The sequence below is a fragment of the Scardinius erythrophthalmus genome, assembly GCF_964197995.2.
Source record: "Scardinius erythrophthalmus genome assembly, chromosome: 25".
In the NCBI taxonomy this organism is placed as follows: Eukaryota; Metazoa; Chordata; class Actinopteri; order Cypriniformes; family Leuciscidae; genus Scardinius; species Scardinius erythrophthalmus.
The window spans coordinates 23,837,562-23,856,252 of NC_138245.1; the positions used below are offsets into that span (position 1 = coordinate 23,837,562).

Here is an 18,691-nt window from a genome sequence, read left to right on the forward strand (position 1 = left end):
ATTTCTTTATTTTATAATGATAAAGACACTTCCTCGTATACCATATTGCCATCACAATTCTCGCAGTTGCATAATATGACCACCAGATGGTGATATCTTTTTGAATCCTTTGAATTTTAGTTGCTGCACTGCACTGATTTCACCACGAGAGGCTGATATACACATATTTAGACTATATTTAAAAAAAATAGTGACTAAATTATGAAAAAGTTAGAGTAACTCCTTGGTCATCACATTCACTTCTCAGATCTATACACACCACTAGGCTACCACTGTTCAGTTAACCTTGCGTATTTGAACAACAGTGTTTTCAGCCCTAAGCATCTCTAAGTCCTTGACAAAAGAGTGGATAAAGTTTATCCGAACGATTCCTCTAACAGGAAAACCGCTGTGCTGATGTAATACTGCAGCCTTTGCTGTTCCAAAACGAGGCACGGATACTTTACGTTGTCACCTTTGTGGAAATCACAATGGAGCATTAACGTAGTCAGGGTTTGTGAATGAACTTTTTCATTTCAGCAGATTGAAAAGATATTGAACTGTCTATATTGTGCTGTAACGCAGAAAGAGTTAAAAATGTGGTTTAAAAATAAATACATATAAATAGATCGATAAAAAAGACTACCATCCAACTAAACGTTTCAGAAAAAAACATTCCATGAACAATAATGTTTTTGTGCTAAAGTTTTGACAATTGTTCATAACTTTGCGTGAACCTTGCCAGAACGTTAGCTGGGAAATCACTGTACCATACATAACCACCACCCTCCCAAATGATTTTGAAATTGTATTATAATAGAAAATAATATTTTTAATGCATTATAAGGTTACTTTATTTTAAGGTGTCCATGTTACAGTGTAATCATATAAGTAGCCTGCTGAGTTATAATAATATCTACATACTGTAAAAAATTTCTAACCTCTTCAAGTCAAAATTTTCTAGTGACTGGTCACATCTAAATTTTTTAATTGGCCCAAGTGCAATTCTTGTTGCAATAGTCTGTTAGCATTGGCTCAATGAGAAATAATACGTCAAACTAAATGAAAAAATTTAGATGTGATCAGTCACTAGAAATCTTTGACTTAGGGATGTAATTTTTTTTTACAACTAGTAGTCTACATAGGAAGGAATAGGGGTGGGTTGCAAAATGTAAAATTTACCTGCAACAGAAAGACATCGAGTTAAAGCTGTTAAAACAAAAAATGCATTACAAGTCTCTAATTGTTTCAAGAACACCTTCTATCTAGAACACTGGTTGCTTGACTAGATGAATTAATCAAAGCTATACACGAGTGTCTGTTAGACCATCATCTATGGAAGCATTTTTCTTTTAAAAACTAATACGGTTAAGGCCTGGCTCGTGAATATTAATGAAGCCCCTGACTGGACGCCTACCAGGCGACGTCATCGTGTCCTAATTAATATTAAAGTAGCACGCCTTCTCCATAGTAGAATGTGTAATTTCTCTCCGCTCCTGGCACAAGTAGACCAGTCCGTGTTTTTGCAAAGCCTCTCTCAATCCAACCTCAGCCTCAAAGCCCTGAAAGAACCCAGTAGCCTACCAAAAAGCATCCAGGACCAGAGGAGGAGCAGAGATTTTCACTGAGAAACCTCCATCCCTTGTGTGAGCTCCTCTAACGGGAGAGCTGAAGTGATGGCGGGTTGCGCGGAGGATTCGTGGATTTTTGCTTGACAGGCACCAGAATCTTCTGTTGGATTAGTTGATTTACTCATTTATGGGGGATTTGCATTTACCTACTGAAAAATGCCTTTTGCCAAACGGATCGTTGAGCCCCAGCTGCTGTGCAGACATCCCATCCCTAATGATGAAGGGTTACTGTTCGAGGATCTGTGCTCTATCACCAATGTGGCTCTATCCCGGACCCTGCGGCAGCTCTCCGACCTGTCCAAACACGCCTGCTCCTTATTTCAGGAGCTTGAGAACGAAATAATCTCCACAAACCAACGGGTTTGGGCTTTGCAGAACAAAATAGGCAAAATCCAGCAAACCGCCAGTGCGCTGGATCCAAAACTGGAGGCTGTGCGTAAGTAAACCATTACGCGTAAATTAAATGGCTTGGTGATTTTACACATGAAAGTGGGGTGTTTTTTAAATTATTGGAAAAGAATGAATGAGTATGTTGGTTATATGTATCAAGTCACATGTAGACACTGCCTCGAAGCTTTGCCGAGCAAATTATAATGTGTCACACGCCTGTATGCGTATAACCAACACCTGCACCGTGACCGGGTGCGCTTTTCGCTGCGAATCGAAAAACGTCTTGCCACACAGTAACCCACTTCTGCATATTATTTTTTATAGTTTATATGTGTGATCGTTAAGATTTTTAAGACATAAGGAGACTGTTGGTCATTTTCAGCAGCTGTTTGGAGAGAGGGGCGTGTAGGTGCCATGGCTATTTCAATTCCACTGCTTATTAAAATAGGTAAACGCAACAGCTATCTCTGCAGGTATGACATGGTTTTTATTTAATTAAAATTTATTTTAGTAATTTTTCGATCATAATAAGAATTATATAGTGTCTTCGTTTAAAACGCATAATTGCATAATCACATCTGCCATGCGCTAAAAAAATTTTTTTATTATGTTCAATTTTTCACAATCCTATTATAAAGCCGATATAAAATAGACTATTATGTCCTTGTGTCATATTAAACTGACACTGCACCCATCCAGCTAGTACAACAGAATTATATGCAAAAGATAAATCTAACCTAAAGGTTATCGGTGATGTGACATGTAAACACGACGAGACGAGATATCCTTGTCGCCCACACTTAAACAGTGGCTATTATCTGAGAAAATTATGCATTTTACATCAAACTTCCAGGTTGCTGGATATTAAGGGTGTGGAGAGAAAATAAATACCCCAGTTGTTTGGATGCAGCATTAAATGCAAAGCAACATCCACCTCATATCCATGAAGAAATGTCCAAAAAGGATAGTGAAAGAGGGATATCCATAAAATATGTGATTTAAAAACCCTCCTCTTACATCATTTCAAATGCATGGGCAGATGAAACCAGGCCCCTTCTTTGAAATAAAATGCTACAGCCTCAGCGCCCTTGTCAAGCCTCTGAGGAGATCATAGCCTCATGTGGATCATAGCCTCAGCACTGGGTGCTGCTGTATAGCTTTAATTATAAGCGGATGTTAAGCTGCAGTGGGGCTAAACCCAGAGCATGAACACTGCACTAGAAAGATGGAGATTTCCCCCTCTGCTTTGAGGCAAATGGAAACTTCAAACTAGCACATTAACAGACGTTTGCAATGAGTTTGAATATCGTTTCATTCCTGCCAGTGCCTTGCGACGTGTTTTGAACCTGGTTACGTCCAGGAATAAACTGATTTGACCCAAAAAAAGATTAAGCCATGTAGGTCAAGCTAGGACCTGCTGAAATAATCTGTTTCTCCCTGAGTGATTATTACCATCGGACCAAAACTACTTCACCCCTACAGCTCCTCTGCTCCTTACAGAATCAGTGTGCATTTTGGAGGACTCGTTGTTATTTGTCATGTTGCTGAGTTCAGAGCATGTCATGCCCTTGTAGCTTGGCAGAATGAGGTAAAGCTGGCAGTGTGTCTGGGTTTATTGGCGTACCTGGGTAGACTGACATCCTCCCCTGCAGGATAATACAATGTTTTCTTCTTGGCAGGAATTAAAGGACATTTCAGATATGAGCTTTGCTTTGATTGATCCACTTATCATTTGATGGCAGGGGGTTCCTGTTTTATGTGCCATCGGAGTTTATAAGAGCACCAAACTAAAAATATCCATATGACATTGGAAATGAATGTCAAACTGATTTGACCATTGATTAAAATGTTAGCCTTGTTCCCAGCTAAAAGGGAACATTCTCAAAACTTTGGCTAAGGTTCTGGCTAGTCATGAAGGGTGAACCTTGAGGTGAATGTGATTTCACCAAGTACCACATGTTCCTGGATCAACATCTTTGTTGATCCTGGAACAACTTTCCAATCAACCAATCAGATTTGAGTCAAGTTTAGGCTTAGAACCAGGGTGAGGTGCTTCGACTCAGTGTTATTCACCTATCATTTCCCTCTGATTTTAGGGAAAAGTTATGGGTAGGGTTAGGTTTAGGGGTAGGGATAGGGTAAGGACTAAATTTTGGGACAGGAATGTTATTCCATATATACTTGACAAAATCACGGTGACCGAACCTTGAAGAGTTCTTCCAGTAAAGTTAATAGAACGATCATTCAACGCTATCTAGTCTTTAATAATGTTCTTAAAACATTCGCACAAAAACGCTATTTATACATTGCTCATTAAACCATTCTAGAAATGTTTTAATTGGAGGTTTATCTAACATTTTTTAAATGTTATTACTTGTTTCGGAATGTTCAGAGAACATTCAGAAGTAACGTTCCAATAAATGGAATGTTCTCTTAACGTTCGTATAACTAAGACATTTTTTTTAATACATTTTAAAAACTGGATGGTTTGAATGTTCCGAGAACTATTAGAAATAATGTTTGCACAACTTAATTGGAACGTTAGCAAAAACTTTTTTTTAGCTGTGTTTTGTCAAGTAGCTCTGATGAAATAATACAAAGATGAAACTCTAGATGGCGCATGCAGGCTCATTATTCCTTAACCCAATCTGTTTACAATTACATCATTCTATAGGGTTTCCGTTGTAGTCATGCACTGTCCCAAATGGCACACTCATGCACTTTTGGTCTTGTGGACTTACAATGGCTCCCACGTGTGTGTGTATGTTACATCCACAAGACTGTAGGGTGCCCAGTTGTCTTTTAATTATCTAAAAAGAGCGTGAGCGCCCCCTTTGTGGTCGATATGCGCCCTCGATGATCCACAGCAGACTTCTTCCCGACAGTCAAAGCGGCATTACATCACTAATGCGGACTCGTATGCCATTTGGGACAGGGCCCAATTCAAAGGCTGCATCCTTCGAAGGCCACGAAGGTTGGACTGAGCGTTGTTAACGGTTTAGCCTATGTAGGATTGTTCTTGTCGTCTAGCAACTTCGTTACATTGCGGTGAGGCAATCGGCCTTCGAATGCAGCCTCTGAATTGGGACACAGAAAATGAGCTTCCCCAGCTCCACCTGTAAAGATCTGCTATGGGGGTGATTCATGTATGCTTGTTCAGCAGCAGCATGTCTTACTTGCTCACAACAGTGTGTAGTGTGTGTAGGGATGCAACGATTAACCGATTTCACTATTAACCGCGCTTTAATTCGTCACGGTTAACTAATCGTAAAGGCTCCACAACACCGCGTTTGTGTTTCACGGAACGGAAATGTTGCATCTTGCGCAAAATGAAAACATTATAAGAGCTTATGAGACATGGAGCACGGAACTAGTTCATATTTTGGGCGAACGTGAACTGAACGTACTGTATTACTGCCTGATGAACGTTACTGTGAACTCGTCCATTCTGGTCTGTGAACGCCGCGCTCTCAGTTTAACTTCCTTCAATAGAGTGCCAGATTTCTAAAGAGCCTTCCAGGCGAAAACACAGCTAAAACACACCATAAACCGCCCTTAATATGTAGCGGGAAAAAACACCCAATCTGGCAACACCAGCCACTACTGATTCTCTTGTTCGATCTCGTTCATCAAAATGAACAAATCTTTTTTCGAGTCATTTCGTTCATTTAAGGGGCTTTAAATGTTATACTATTAACTGCAAAATTCCCAGAACATATCCACCTCTGCAATCTTTATCATATTCTGAATTAAGAAATCATTATAATGCCGTCAAAAATCGTTTACAGGAAACATCAATAATTACTTTACCTTCAGAGTCTTTCGTTCATTTGTCACGTGACAGGCGCAATGAATGGATCGTTCATGAACGACTCATCACTTACGTTAAATCAAAACAAAAAGCAGCAAGGAGTCGTCGTATTTAAACCAGTTTTATGACAAGGTCGGTGAGGATGGGAAACAAACATCTGACGCATAGCTTCAGTGTTAAAACTGATAAAATAATTGTCTGTGGTTCAATGGGCTGTGGCAATCATTTTGAAAAATGAAAAAAAAAAGCATGGAAAAAAAAGAACTATGAACTAGTTCAAAAGGCTATTTTTATTTTTATTGTTATTTATTTTCAGTGTTAAAGTAAGTCAAAAATCTTTTTTTTTTTTCACTTTTCTTTAATTCCAAAGAGAGAAATGGACTTGTTTGTTTGTATTATTATTTTGTGGTGTATTATTTGGTTGCTGAGCAGCAATAAATAACACTTTAAAATATAAGGAGTTTTCGTGTGATTTTATAAACTAATAGTGTTGTGAAATTAATGAATGCAAAATAATCGTGATAACCGTGAAACCGTGATTATTCCTCAGACTATAATCGTACCAACAAAATCTATAATCGTTGCATCCCTATGTGTGTGTATTAGCAGTGTTGCTCTGCAGCATCAACATTTATTCCACCAAGACTAACACATTAACATTGTCATACTCATTACCATGCCAAACTCTCTGAGAGTTGTCATGACAGAAATATATTTACAAAAATATCTTTTATCACTTTTATTATTAAATACAACAGTAACAGCTTTTATTTTTATTGAGGCATGTATGCATTTTTTTTTTTCATTTGTTAGGGTTCAGGCATGTCTCTAATCAACATTGTGATGATTATACATTCACTTTAACCTCCAAAAGGCTTGATTTTTCTCAAACATCAAACACCTGAAGACGTTCAGATACTGTATGATTCTTACTGTGGATTTCTGAGAAAAGCCCAAAATCCAGAAGATTTCCAAAAGCCTGTTCCACATCAAAAAGGTTGGATTCATCCCTGGTGTTATCCTGTAGTCTGGTTAATGTAGATAAAAGTAACTAATTACCAACAATGATAGAGTACAGTCTACGAATGTGTTTGTATGTCGCGTGATTAAAGGAGGACAGTGTTATGCTAAAGCTGGTTGCTGTGTCTGACTTTACAGTCAAAATAAAAAGATTAAAAGCGAGGGATTTTGCTGTCTTAAGTTTTGAGGAGCACAAACTTATGCTAGTCTGTAATTTTGGCACTCTTTAACAGACGGAAAATTCTTGAGAAGCTTGACTTTTTTTCCCTAATTTCAAGATTCAGATTCATGGTTTTTATGTTTAGAGAATTAATTATGACATAAAGCATTAAGAAAAGATGGACAATTAAGAAATATTACCTTGCATTTGATTATAAAACATTGGTCGTGAACAACTGTGCTGGGGGCCTCCAACTATCTCATTGTGCGTGCGATAGCCCTTTATGGCTCGATTAGTGTAAACGATCCTAATCCCATAATTGCAGTGTATTGTCATGTTATTCCAGTGATGGTGTGTGGTGCCAGGAACGACACCCTCCTGAATTTGAATGGACAGTTGGCCATATAACTTTAATTGTGACCTTTGTCTCTGTAGATCCACTCCAGATATTTTTCATTTGAAACAATCTTAAAGTAGGTTTAGATGATTTGCAAGAAGAACCAACAGCTCCAAACTTTAATTTACAAAACTCTTTTGAATTTATATTTTGAATACAATCATTATATCATTTAATTAAATACCCAGCTAACAAAAATATGTTCTAAGAACGTTTTGCTAATGGTTATATTTAGTTATGATCAAACGTCCAGTTTTATAAAGGTTTTTTTTTTAAGAAAAATTCATGGTTCACGGAAAAAAAACTTCCATGAACAAGGTATAAATGTTTTTTTCCTTACATTTTGAGAACATCATTGAAGTGAACTTTGAGAGAATCTTGCTAGAATGTTAGCTAAAGTTCTTAGAACATTAAAACTACTACATGTAGTTTCCGAGAATTCTTGTTACAAACATCATGCATTTAGAAACACAATATGTACAGCACAGTAACTCAATGTTACAGACAATAAATTCATACAATAAACAGATGGAATTTACAAACAATAGACAAAGTCAAAGTCATAAAATAGCTAGTGCAACATCCTGTAACAGTGACAGTTGTGTGAATTGTTGTTATTATTGTGATTGTCACAGTTTTAAAATGGCTATAGTGAGGTGGGATATTAAGGTATCTAGTGCAATAAATGTGATGTAATGTATGTCCAATATATGGAGAGGGGGGTCCATATAAATCATGTCGCATGTGTGTGTGTAAGCTGACAGATAGTGTTGTTGATTATTTGGAAAAAAATAAAACTGTTCTTACATTTTGAGGTATTTGCATATATGCTCCTTAGTCTTGGTCCTGCAGGAGGACAATGCTGCAAATAATCTATACCTTTAAAGGGATAGTTCAGCCAAAAATGAAAATTCTGTCATTGATTACTCATCCTCATGTCGTTCCAAACAAGAATACTTTTTGTGCACAAAAAAACAAAAACAACGACTTTATTCAACAATTTCTTCTCTTCTGTGTCGGTGTCTGATGCTGTTCATGTTGTAAACACAGTGCAGAATTTGTTGAATAAAGTCGTTATTTTTGTTTGTTTTTTTGCACACAAAATCGATTCTTGTTGCTTCATAAAATTAAGGTTGAACCGCTGTAGTCACGAACGATTTCAACAATGTCAACTACCTTTCTGTGCCTTGAAAGTGGCAATGACGTTGCAGTCTATGTGGGATCAGAAAGCTCTCGGATTTCATCAAAAATATCTTAATTTGTGTTCCGAAGATGAACGAAGGTCTTACGGGTTTGGAACGACATGAGGGTGAGTAATTAATGACAGAATTTTCATTTTTGGGTGAACTATCCCTTTAATAAGAGATACTCATTCTTGAAATATTTGAGTACATATGTCAATACATCACATTGCATAACAGCACAGAACAAAAACAGCTACAGTACCTCACACAGCATTGTGTCTAGTCTTGGATCTAATCCATTCTGGGACGCTTTACTCCTTCCATCCTGGAAGTGAGAAGGCCTGTGATCTGGCCTCCCCAGCGAGGATGGGTAGAGATTACCTTGCCTGGCCCCGGACCTGTTTAATTAGACAAGATCTCTCCCAGAGCATACAGCCGTTTGCAGGTTTTACTAATGAAGGGAAAGACATCAGACTGAGAAAAGTCGACTCGTAGCGACTGGAGAAACAGTTTTGACTTGTTACGCTTAACACCCTCATCAATGTGTCTAAAACAGAAACAGCCTCAACTTTGTACTGTTGAAAACTGCATTGCGTATGTATGATCTGAGGAAACCTCTGAGGTTGAATCGTTTTAATCATAATTCTTGCAATAATTGTTGCTATTCTTAAAAAAAAAAAAAAACTGTGAAAATAGAAATGGCATTTAAAAATATGGCAACACTTTATAATAAGGTCTTGTTTGTTAACATTGGTATTTGCATAAACAAATGAGCAAAAAAAAAATGTTTTAAGCATTTATTATACGTTAACAATAGTTTATATATACATATACAAATATATATATATATATATATATAATGTGTGTATTTGTTCAATCATGGTGTAAAAAATAAGACATTTTAAACATTTAAGACATTAAATGTTTAGAAAAAGACATTTAAAAAATACATGTATTATATATATATATATATATATATATATATATATTTATATATTAGGGCTGTCAAAAGATTAATCGCGATTAATCGCATCCAAAATAAAAGTTTGTGTTTAAATAATATATGTGTGTGTACTGTGTATAATTAAATTTGTATATATAAATACACACACATGCTTGTATATATTTAAGAAAAATTTCTAATTTTTATATAAAAAATGTATATTTATATATAATATAAATTATATATAAATATATACAGTATATGTATGCCAATATTTATTAAATATATACATGCATGTGTGTGTATTTATATATTCAAAATAATTATACACAGTACACACACATATATTATGTAAACACAAACTTTTATTTTGGATGCGATTAATCGCGATTAATCTTTTGACAGAATATATATATATTCCATACCAGCAGAATAGTAACAGAAGCCTGAGGGAGAGGGGCTCTAACCTTTTAACAGAGCCCACTGCAGAATCTACTCTCTTTGCTCTAAGAGCCCCTGGAGCCAAATTCATTGTCCTGTAGCTTTAGACCCCCACCCCACCCCCCACCCTAACACATAGTGCATATAGTACCCATGAACAGAAAATGATTTTGTTTGTTTGTACATACAAAAATACATGTAAATGGAAATACATAGTAAAAGACACAGGCAAACACTTGCAAGCCAGAAAACACACTTAGCACACACTTCCTCCATTCTCTGTTTGTCTTATAATAGGTCGAGGGCTCTCTGTCTTGTTCCGTTTTGATAAGTATCATACATAAATGAGTCTCAGTGGCCTGGAATTAAAGTAGCTATGTACAGCACATCATCCTCTCAGCTCCGGGCCACTGTGTGCTCAGTTCTGATTGGTCAGATTCAGAGAGTGCTGCAGCCCATAGTTTAAATACTCGTTTGCCCACCATTTGCACACACACAGTCTTAGAGAGCAAGTCTACCGTGAGCTCTTGTGCATTGCCTCAGGTCAAAATAAGGATATGCATGCTTTTACTTTTGATGTTTTGAAGGTTTCATCTGATGTTTGATCTAACATGCTACAGTTTGATAAAACTGCGTTTTATCTTTTTATATAAACTGCGTAGTATATGTTGGAATCCCAAATGTAGCACAAAACATTTAGATGCTTTGTGGAATGTGGAGAATATGGCAAGAAATGAGTTAAATGCATGGCCTACACTTTAGTAAATATATATACACCCATTTACACATAGGCCTATAGGTTATTGAGAAAAAGAAACAAAATGAAAACCAATTATTCATTATTTCTGGACTTTAGTGAAACGAAGCTGTTCTTTTCTATAGAGAGAATCTTTAATTAAAAAGGAACCTTTACTTCAACTGGTGGCATTTATGTAAAAACATATGCCAATCATTTGCTTGACTGCAGGAGTCATTCCTGAGTGCAAGAGTGGCAAACTTCATGCCAAGCACACTAACTTTAAACGTAGTAAAAGTGCAATGTGTTTTATGTGCAAATCGTGTATGTATTCAATGATTTTTCTATGTTACAAGTTGCAACCTTATATAAACAGCTTCAAAGTAAGATGAGAATTCCTGATTTTCCTCACGCAATAGAACAGTTTTTTTGTTTCTAATGCTTGGTTGAGAAGATATTTGAGTTGTATCTCTTTGCCTCAGGGCTGGGCCGTCTCTAACATAGGGGCTAACACAATGGAATGGTAAAGAGTGTTATACTACTTCCTTTCAGGTAATTTAGTTCACACAAAGAGCAAATGACACTCTCAGGTTATAATTTACTTCAAATATAAGCTCAAAATGAAGTATTAGGTAGGTTCAAAGGAAGTGGAAGAGGGAAAAAATATAATATTTATGGTCTAATGGGTGCTTTGTGTTACTATCAAGAGTTTATGCTGACATGTACCTCTGGTTGGCCCTGCAGTATTTTTCTTAGAAATGTCAGGCTCATCTCTGTAATACACACACACACACACACACACACACACACACACACACACACACACACACACACACACACACACACACACACATATATATATATATGTATATATGTATGTATCACACACATAGTTTGGGGTGCAATGTTCCTTTAGAAGTAATTATTACTTTTAATCTTTTGATCAAAATTGAGAGTAAAGACTACATTGTTACAACAAATTATTTTGTTCAACAGTCAAAACTTCAGAGTACATAACCACATAAATGCTGTTTTTTTTTTTTTTTTACTTTCTATCCATCAAAGAAATATGTATGACAATAATTCTATGGAATATGACATATAATGCTATAATTCCTTAATTCGAATAAATGTAATCTTATGCACTGCTGATTCAAAGCGGGCAGAATGCTAGATCTAACGAGCTGTAAATGATCTAAATGACAGCTTTTAAGTCGTCAATGCTGGCAAATGACCATGGTATAAGCGGGATAATCCACGGCTAACTGTGCATTAAACGATTTGTATGCACTCCGCAGAGGCAACTACCCTCCACTTTGCATCGCATTAATTATCCCTTATATTTTATTGTATAAGTGTTATCCCATGCTCTCACTCATTTAAACATCTGGTTAACGACAGAGTTTAAGTCCTGACCTCATGAATAATTTGTAAGACCAGCAGGTCCAGCGAGAATCTTTGTTTCTTTTATTGCCATTAAATATTCATAAACTAATTGTATAGGTTGCTTTTGAGAGAAGTAGTACAGACTACGTAGCGTTAAAATAAAAGGGATGTGGAGCAGAGTGGATCTTCCAGCTTTCACTGATACTCCGTCAAGACAAAATTAAACCAATGGATTGTTTGTCCATCAAGACCACAGTGTTTTAATCTAAAAAAAGATGCCATTCGCTATTTGTCCCGGCATGTTCTGAGCAGAAACCCCTCCCCCACATCCTATAGTACCCCCATCCTAAAAAGAACAGCATAAAGAGCAGCGAGCACAGACATGTACTGAAGTCAGACAGCACCTGTGTGTGTGGGTTAGAGGCAGGTGTCGTCGCTCTCTGGCAAGGTACTTGCCCCTACTATTTGCAGCAAAGCATCACTGTTCTTGTATATTTCAGGATTATGTTTTAAAGGGTTAATTCACCCAAAAATGAAAATTCTGTCAGTAATTACTCACCCTTGTGTTGTTCCAACCCCGTAAGACTTTCGTTCATCTTCAGAACCCAAATTAAGATATTTTTGATGAAATCTGAGTGCTGGCTCACTCCTTCTTAGGTTTCTATGTAATCGAAAGTCTTACGGGGTTGGAACAACATGAGGGTGAGTAATTACTGACAGAATTTTAATTTTTGGGTGAACTAACCCTTTAAGTTTCATTCAAATCCTACAAAGGACAGATTTCAGAAACTACCCAAGCTAACAAAACATTTTTTCTTTTGTCAAATCAACTTAGATAATTCATGTGCATGGTTCAGATAACAATCTTTTAATCTCTTTCATTGTATTAACTCAAAATTTTAAGGCAACCAGGTTACTTACTTTAAGTTAAACAAACGATATTTTTTTTTACAGTGAAGTATATTATAATCTATGGAAGCTTGTTTCCGCCACAAAATAAAAATAAAAAAAAGATAATTGCGACTTTTTATCTCACAATTGGGAGTTTACATCTCGCAATTCTGACTTTATTTCTCAGAATTGCGAGATATAAAGTCAGAATTGCGTGTTTTAAAGTCGCAATTGCATGTTATAAAGTCAGAATTGCGAGATATAAAGTCAGAATTGCGTGAAATAAAGTCACAATTGCGTGTTATAAAGTCAGAATTCTGACTTTTTTTCTCGCAATTGCGACTTTATATCACGCAATTCACGCATAATAAACTATTCTGAGGTAAAAAAAAAAAAAAAAAGTTCGTCTTTTTTTCCCCCTTAGAATTGGACATTATATCTAACAATTCTGAGAAAAGATGTCAGAATTGCGAGATATAAACTCGTAATTATGTGTTATAAAGTCAGAATTGCGTGATATAAAGTCAGAATTCTGAGATATAAAGTCAGAATTGCGTGATATAAAGTCGCAATTGCGAGAAAAAAAGTCAGAATTCTGACTTTATAACACGCAATTGCGACTTTATATCTCGCAATTCTGACTTTATATCTCAGAATTCTGACTTTATTTCACGCAATTCTGACTTTATATCTCGCAATTCTGAGAAATAAAGTCAGAATTGCGAGATGTAAACTCGCAATTGTGAGATAAAAAGTCGCAATTATCTTTTATTTTTTTTATTTTGTGGCGGAAACAAGCTTCCATAATAATCCGCATTTCTTTGCCATCTTGTATTTATTTTTTAACTATGCTTGTTGCGATGCATTCTGGGATTAGGTTCCCTGGGTTTTGAGACAGAACAATAGTCCTATCATTTTGTTTTTCTGTTATAAACAATTAAAATCAGTTCAAATACATATTTACATATTTAAGTATGCAGGCGAATAGAAGAGCACAACAAGGATCATAGAGTCTACATTTTTTGCCTTCTGCCTTCTAGCCTTCTCAGTGCTCTACTTTTCCCATAGAGTTGGTCTACTTCTGAGTTTGACAGTACTTTTAATGTTTAATGCACTTTGATTTTCACTGCAGACACATCAAGGCTATGAGGCCTGTCTGAGAACTGTTCATGGTGATGGAAAAGAAAACTGCATCCTCTTAAAACAAAGCCTCAGAAATAAAGGTTGAGCTGAGAAACAGTCAAACTAGTAAATGGGGGAAAAGTATGTTAGCCTTGGTCATATGGACCAAGAAACAGTCACCATTTTGATCAGACTGAAAGAGTGAGGCACTTGAAAAAACAAAAATGATTGTTTGCATAGACTTAGATAACATAATTATCAGGTATAATCCAATTCAGTCATATCTACAAAACTGTTTTATGTTTTATTAAAGTGCGGGAGGAGCATGTTCGGATATGTAACCAAATTCAATTATTGAGATAAGATATTATATACAGCAGACTTACCTCTGCTTCATGACAGTTTTCCAGTATCCCTCCTCAACTCTATCTACTCCTATCCCAACCTGGAATAGGGGGAGTACTAGGTTTGGACCAAATTCAGAGCTCGAAGCCCTCCCCTCGGACAGCGTCCCAAATACGCATAACCTTTACTCTTTTTAATTATATGTAAGTATGAACTTGAAATTGTTCAGTGAAATACACTGTTTTATCAAAATGCACCAGACATCTGAAGACTCCTTGTCCTCTTATGGGCTATTCGGCACAGTCAGAAATTATCATTCAGTTTCCTCAAATATGTCTTATGATAAAATATAAATGGACAGAACCATTTCTCAGTTGGGGATTGTCACCATAACTCAACTATAAGGCTGTTTGTGTTCAGTTTTGGGTTGCTTTCTGAAGCAATCGCAGCAATAGTTCAATTTTACATTTTAGGTCATGTCCCACTTTTAACGGGCTAACTGAGATGGGAAGTGACAGTCTAAACCAATGTTTGACCAGTTATCCCCTGCTGGTAGTAGATGCTGTAACTACACCATTATGGTGGAAAAATATTTGTAATCTCAGCTTTTGTTTGTTTTCTGTACAAGTGGCCTTGTTGGTATAGTGGTAGGATGACATTTCTGAAAATAAACCACTCTGAAAATTGATTCATAAAGGGATTAAATAATATCCTATGTCATATCTAAAATGTTTTTATTTATCTATAAAATGGTTGTGTCATGCAACAGACGTGAAGGGTATAGCTAGCTAAAGCTGATGCACAACTTAACCAGTCCTCAGCTAAAAGAAGAAAAGTAACATCATATTAAATCATTCTAATGACAGAAATGGCAGCAAACGTATTTCTTTTTCCCACACGAGGGCGGCGAGACTGTAGTGCGTTCTGCCATGAGCGTCTATTTTTTTTTTTACTGATAATTCCATGTCTGGTGAGAATGCCTTATACCTTATACCACCCTGAAAACATTTTCCTTCCCAAAATTTCAGCAATTTAGGATAAATCGTGTATCCGTATTTTCTTTCTGCTGCTTAGAATTAAACTGATTCACGAATGAAACACTCTTTTGAGTCGGTTCTTTTCAATTAATCAGTCAAACGGGGATAAATGCATCGACTGTTTGCGCATTGAGTCACTTTTTCGAGATGGGATGATCGCTCTTCGCCTTTAGCGAAAATGTCTGAATGGATTCACGATTGAATCATACAATAGAGTGTTTACTGAGACAAACAGCTACAGTAAACACAACACGGAGAACAAAAAGAGTTCTGGATGAAATGCATCATATCGTCTGACAGCGATGAAAAACCTGTTTATTATGACACAAGCACGATGGTGCCATCCTGCTTGTGTCATAATAATACAATAGTTGCTAGCTTTCTCTGTCCTTTTTGCACAGAGAACAACTTTTATCATTACTCCAAGTTGTGTGAGTGAATATCACTAAAGTATATACTTTACTCTGGATTGCAAAACAGCATGATCTTCTCAATGAACTCCATGATAAGATATCGTGTTAGTTCAGACAGAGGGGAAGCTTCTGGCATGGGCCTGCTTGGGTTCTTCTTTCCTTTATGTTCAGACTAAATCAAGTTTTCTGCCTGCCAGTAATTTCGGCATACCTTTGATCACGCAGCTATGATGATGAAATAAGCAGAATTCATACGTGTGAACTCAACTGGATGAGGATGAGCTATGCTTCTCTCATTTTTTCCCTTTCTCCTCATAGATACACAGCTAGAGAGAGACAGATTTATGTTGATATGTCCTTATATTAGCTCTTTGATGATTTTCTGTCAGATTACTCCGGAATGTCTGACGCCATACTCAATAAATTTATTTTTATGGCATGTAGCAATGCTCAAGAATTTGGGGAATTTTTCAGACCTCAAAAGGACACCTTGGGAAATCATTAACCACCTCTCTCAATTCACTGGATGTATGGATGGGTTAAACTGCAGTTTGACTTTAGTTGGCGATCTGCCCAGACTGAGCACTGCTATGCTCCGCAAACAGTGAGAGACTTGTCTGTCATCATTTCTGAAGGCAATACAAAAATGAATAGTCCTGGGAGAAAATGACCAGCATATTTTCTGTTAAGTCTAGTATTTTTACTGACTTTTCTTAGTGTCTTTCTAAGAATTGCTCTGTTTTTTGACGTTGGGCAAACTTCGGCCGTAATTTCGGCCGCAGTCACACTAGACTTTGTGCACACAAAATTTCTACTGACACTTTGTAACGCCATGATATGACGTCAAACTCTGCAGCGTCTTTTTTTTAAACATGAATTCTAAATATAACAAATTGTAATACGTTCTTTTAATTCAGCCCAGAGGTCATGCCATGACTTATTTATCTTCTACTGATCACATGTCTTCACGTGATGCGAATTCGCAAGTCATAGTTCACCAAACTTGAACTTTGGAAAGCAGCGAAATGCGAAACTTTGCGTTTCTGGTCTGACGCATTTGCATGCGTATGAATGGAAGTCAATGGAACGAAATGTGTACTGTGACCTCCCCTTTAGAATAGTGTAAATTTATGACTAACTAATAAGCTGTGTACTTTGGAATTGACTAGTTTGTCTGAACAATGGAAGACCGAGGGGCGCTCGCAAAAGAAGGGCCAGTAAAAGTATTTGTGAAACCTGTTAGATAACAGTTATTTTTGCGATTCCATTGGTGCTGCTGTAGTGGCATACAAAAATCAGTGGGAATCCTATCTCATTGACTGAAGGAAATGCTCTTCTGTGTCAGAGGAACAGAAGGAGAAGTGTTTGTTTGGCTGCTCGTGCTGCAAGAGATGGGTCGGTCTCACAGAGAGAGAGAGTGAGGGAAAACAGAGAGGAAAAACTTGGCTGATTGAGTCACAACAGAGGGAATAGCCGTAATTAAAACAGACAGACAGAGGGAGAGAAATGAGAGAGGGCTGTGATGATGATGATGACAGTGTATCAAAGCTGTAACTCTAAACAGGGCTGTTGTATTTGAGTCATCTTTAATCTACTCCAGGAATGGATCAATAGGAGTCACTCACTATGCCGTAATGCTGTTACATTGTATGGACAACTGACCTCTCATTTCATTATTATTTGCTCTGTCAACTTTTTTTATTGCTGTTTTTTTTATGAATAATATTTTGATAATGACTCCAGGCAATATGCAAGATAAAACAATTACTATGAATTACTGTGGACAACTGACTTCTTACATTTAAATAGTTGTTGTGGGATTTTTACATTTTGAATGACACTTTAATGCTGTAGTAAATTATTATATTATATCATATTATAAACAGAGATGACAGCTGTATCTACAATTAAATATTCATATTTGAATGTGATTTACCGTCCACTAAAAACTATTTTTCTTTGGGGCTGGGCAAGCTTTCGTTTGCTATTTTTATCCCTTAACAAAAAACACATGCCACTTTGAGAATCGAGAGTGAGCCAGAAAAACAACTCTGTCTTATGTAATAGTTCTAAGCAGAGTTTTGTTTTATGTGTGACTTTAAGAGCCTTAGGGAATAAATCTGTGCAAGTTTTGACCATGTCCAAAAAAACTCTGCACTCCAGTACAGCACTGCATTATAGGGTGTGACTAAAAACATGGTACCAAAATATGGCATCTGTTCTATATCTGCCAGGAACGTTCATGCCAACCTGTGGTATTGTAATTGTTTTTTACCACACATTTTGAATGGAACACGAATGGAATGGCAGTTTATTTGATTTATAACAAATCCCTTGTGTCTTTTCTCCTCGCTCCTCAGGTTTCAGGAGAAAAATCTGTATAGGTAAGTTGTTTGTCTAGTGTTGATGATAGAATTAGACATTAGACCCCATCTGTAGTCCATAGGTGTACGTGTATGTGTGTGGTTTGTGTGTGTGTTTGTGTGTGTGGTCTTAAACCACACCATTCTCTCAACAGATTGCCTTTGGTAAGCATCTTACAGTGCTTTTTTCCCCAGTCTGAAGGACAGCTGCCCATACTGTTCCTGAAAGAGACACCCTGGAGGGTCACATGATGTTGAAATCATATCTGGACAGATATAGGGATATCAGCATGAACAGATTAGGAGCGGCTTAAGCAGAACAGACACAAAAAGCAAAGCGCAAAGCCGGGCTCATTAGTTCAGGAATTAACTGCTATTACTCCATTACTGGGGAACAAATTAAAGCAATCTCCAGCCAGGATGTTGAAGTGTGCAGTCCAAA

General features: G+C 36.8%; 1 protein-coding gene across 1 annotated transcript in view; it reads left to right on the plus strand.

The window, feature by feature from the left end:
* Window positions 1-1,766: 1,766 nt before the first annotated feature.
* Window positions 1,767-18,691, plus strand: part of nhsb (Nance-Horan syndrome b (congenital cataracts and dental anomalies)) — a gene marked incomplete at both ends in the record, with an annotated part of 59,726 nt that continues 42,801 nt past the window's right edge. The window contains one exon of the mRNA XM_081357762.1: window positions 1,767-2,046. Within this exon, the coding sequence (XP_081213888.1) occupies window positions 1,767-2,046 (280 nt within the window). The remainder of the gene's footprint in view (window positions 2,047-18,691) is intronic.